Source organism: Sinocyclocheilus rhinocerous, unplaced genomic scaffold, assembly GCF_001515625.1.
Source record: "Sinocyclocheilus rhinocerous isolate Xijiao unplaced genomic scaffold, SAMN03320098_v1.1 scaffold2428, whole genome shotgun sequence".
NCBI classification, from domain to species: domain Eukaryota; kingdom Metazoa; phylum Chordata; class Actinopteri; order Cypriniformes; family Cyprinidae; genus Sinocyclocheilus; species Sinocyclocheilus rhinocerous.
The window spans coordinates 98321-99780 of NW_015643186.1; the positions used below are offsets into that span (position 1 = coordinate 98321).

Sequence of the window (1460 nt, forward strand, 5' to 3'; positions counted from 1 at the left end):
GTGTCTGTGTCTGTGTCTGTGTGTGTGTGTCTGTGTGTGTGTGTGTCTGTGTCTTTGTCTGTGTCTTTGTCTGTGTGTGTGTGTGTGTACCTGGAGCAGTGACCAGTCGGCTCAGTCCTTGTGACAGCAGCAGTTCTCTGAGTCGGTTCACTTCCTCCTTCAGTTCTCTGATCAGACGAGCGTTTGGATCCTCGTTAATTACAGCATTACAGCGGATCTGCTTCGCACGGTCAGCATATCTGCACAAACACACACAACATAAAGCACTGAAGAGTCACACAGATGGATGGTTCATCGATTGATTGATTATGTACCTGAGAGTGCTGAGTGTTTCCTCATAATTAATATCTGCAGGACTGAGAGCAGCGATCATAGCCGTACGAGAATTACCACCTGAAACACAAACACACGCTTCATAACCACAAATCTACGTGTGTGTGTGTGTGAGTGTGAGTGTGTCTGTGTGCATTTGTGTACGTGTGTGTGTGTGTGTGCGTTTGTGCACGTGTGTGTGTGTATGTATTAGTGGTGTCAATCGAATAAAAAAAAATTACTAATTAATCGCACATTTTTCTGAAATTAATTGTCATAAATCCCACCTAACATTAAAGTTTTTAAATATACTTTTATATTGCAATAATTTCACATTTAATTTTCAAATTAATGTAGAAACAACATAAAAGCAGTATATTTTTTAATATTTGTTTAATGACATCTTTTATTTATGACTGAAGGCCAATATCATACCATATGATACCAATACTACTGATGTCTATAAAATTGTTTTTCCCCCTAATATCTAGCCATTGACTACAGATATTCAACATTACAGTATAATTGAGAGCTATCAATTTTTACATTTATTAGACTTTAAAAAAATAACTTCTAATTTAAGTGAACTTAATTATACCCATTATAATAAATGTCATATTTACCTGTGCCCTTCAGCATAAATATAGCCTACAGAAACTGAAATTGAAGTTATCAAACACTAAATTCTAAATTAAATAATTTGTGAATTGATATGAAAAGATACAGGCTACAGCGCGCGCCGGCACCTTTGTGCGTGCAATTGAAGAAGAGCACGTGCTGCGAGCACAGTACCGTTTCCGCGCTCGCTTGACTCGCGCTGCCGCTGAAGGGAAGTGGAGCGCGCGTCTGAAACACTCCGGTTTGATGTGCTCGTAAAGACGTTCTGCGACTGAATAAATGCACTTCTTGCCAGGGGAAAAATGACAGAAACAGCAGTTGTGAGTGGGGTGGCCAACCCTAGCCCCACCCCTGCATTAATTGCGTTAAATATTTTTAACGCGTTAAACAGAAAAAATTAATCGCCTACGTTAATTCGCTAATTTTGACAGCACTAGTATGTATATGAGTGAGTGAGTGAGTGAGTGAGTGAGTGAGTGTGTGTGTGTGTGTGTGTGTGTGAGTGAGTGAGTGAGTGAGTGAGTGAGTGT

General features: G+C 39.7%; 1 protein-coding gene across 1 annotated transcript in view; it reads right to left on the reverse strand.

Moving 5' to 3' along the window:
• The window catches only part of LOC107757164 (kinesin-like protein KIF1C), a gene marked incomplete at both ends in the record, with an annotated part of 15661 nt that overhangs the window by 13280 nt on the left and 921 nt on the right, over positions 1–1460 (reverse strand). The window contains 2 exons of the mRNA XM_016574577.1: positions 91–239; positions 315–393. Coding sequence (XP_016430063.1) covers positions 91–239; positions 315–393 — 228 coding nt within the window. The remainder of the gene's footprint in view (positions 1–90; positions 240–314; positions 394–1460) is intronic.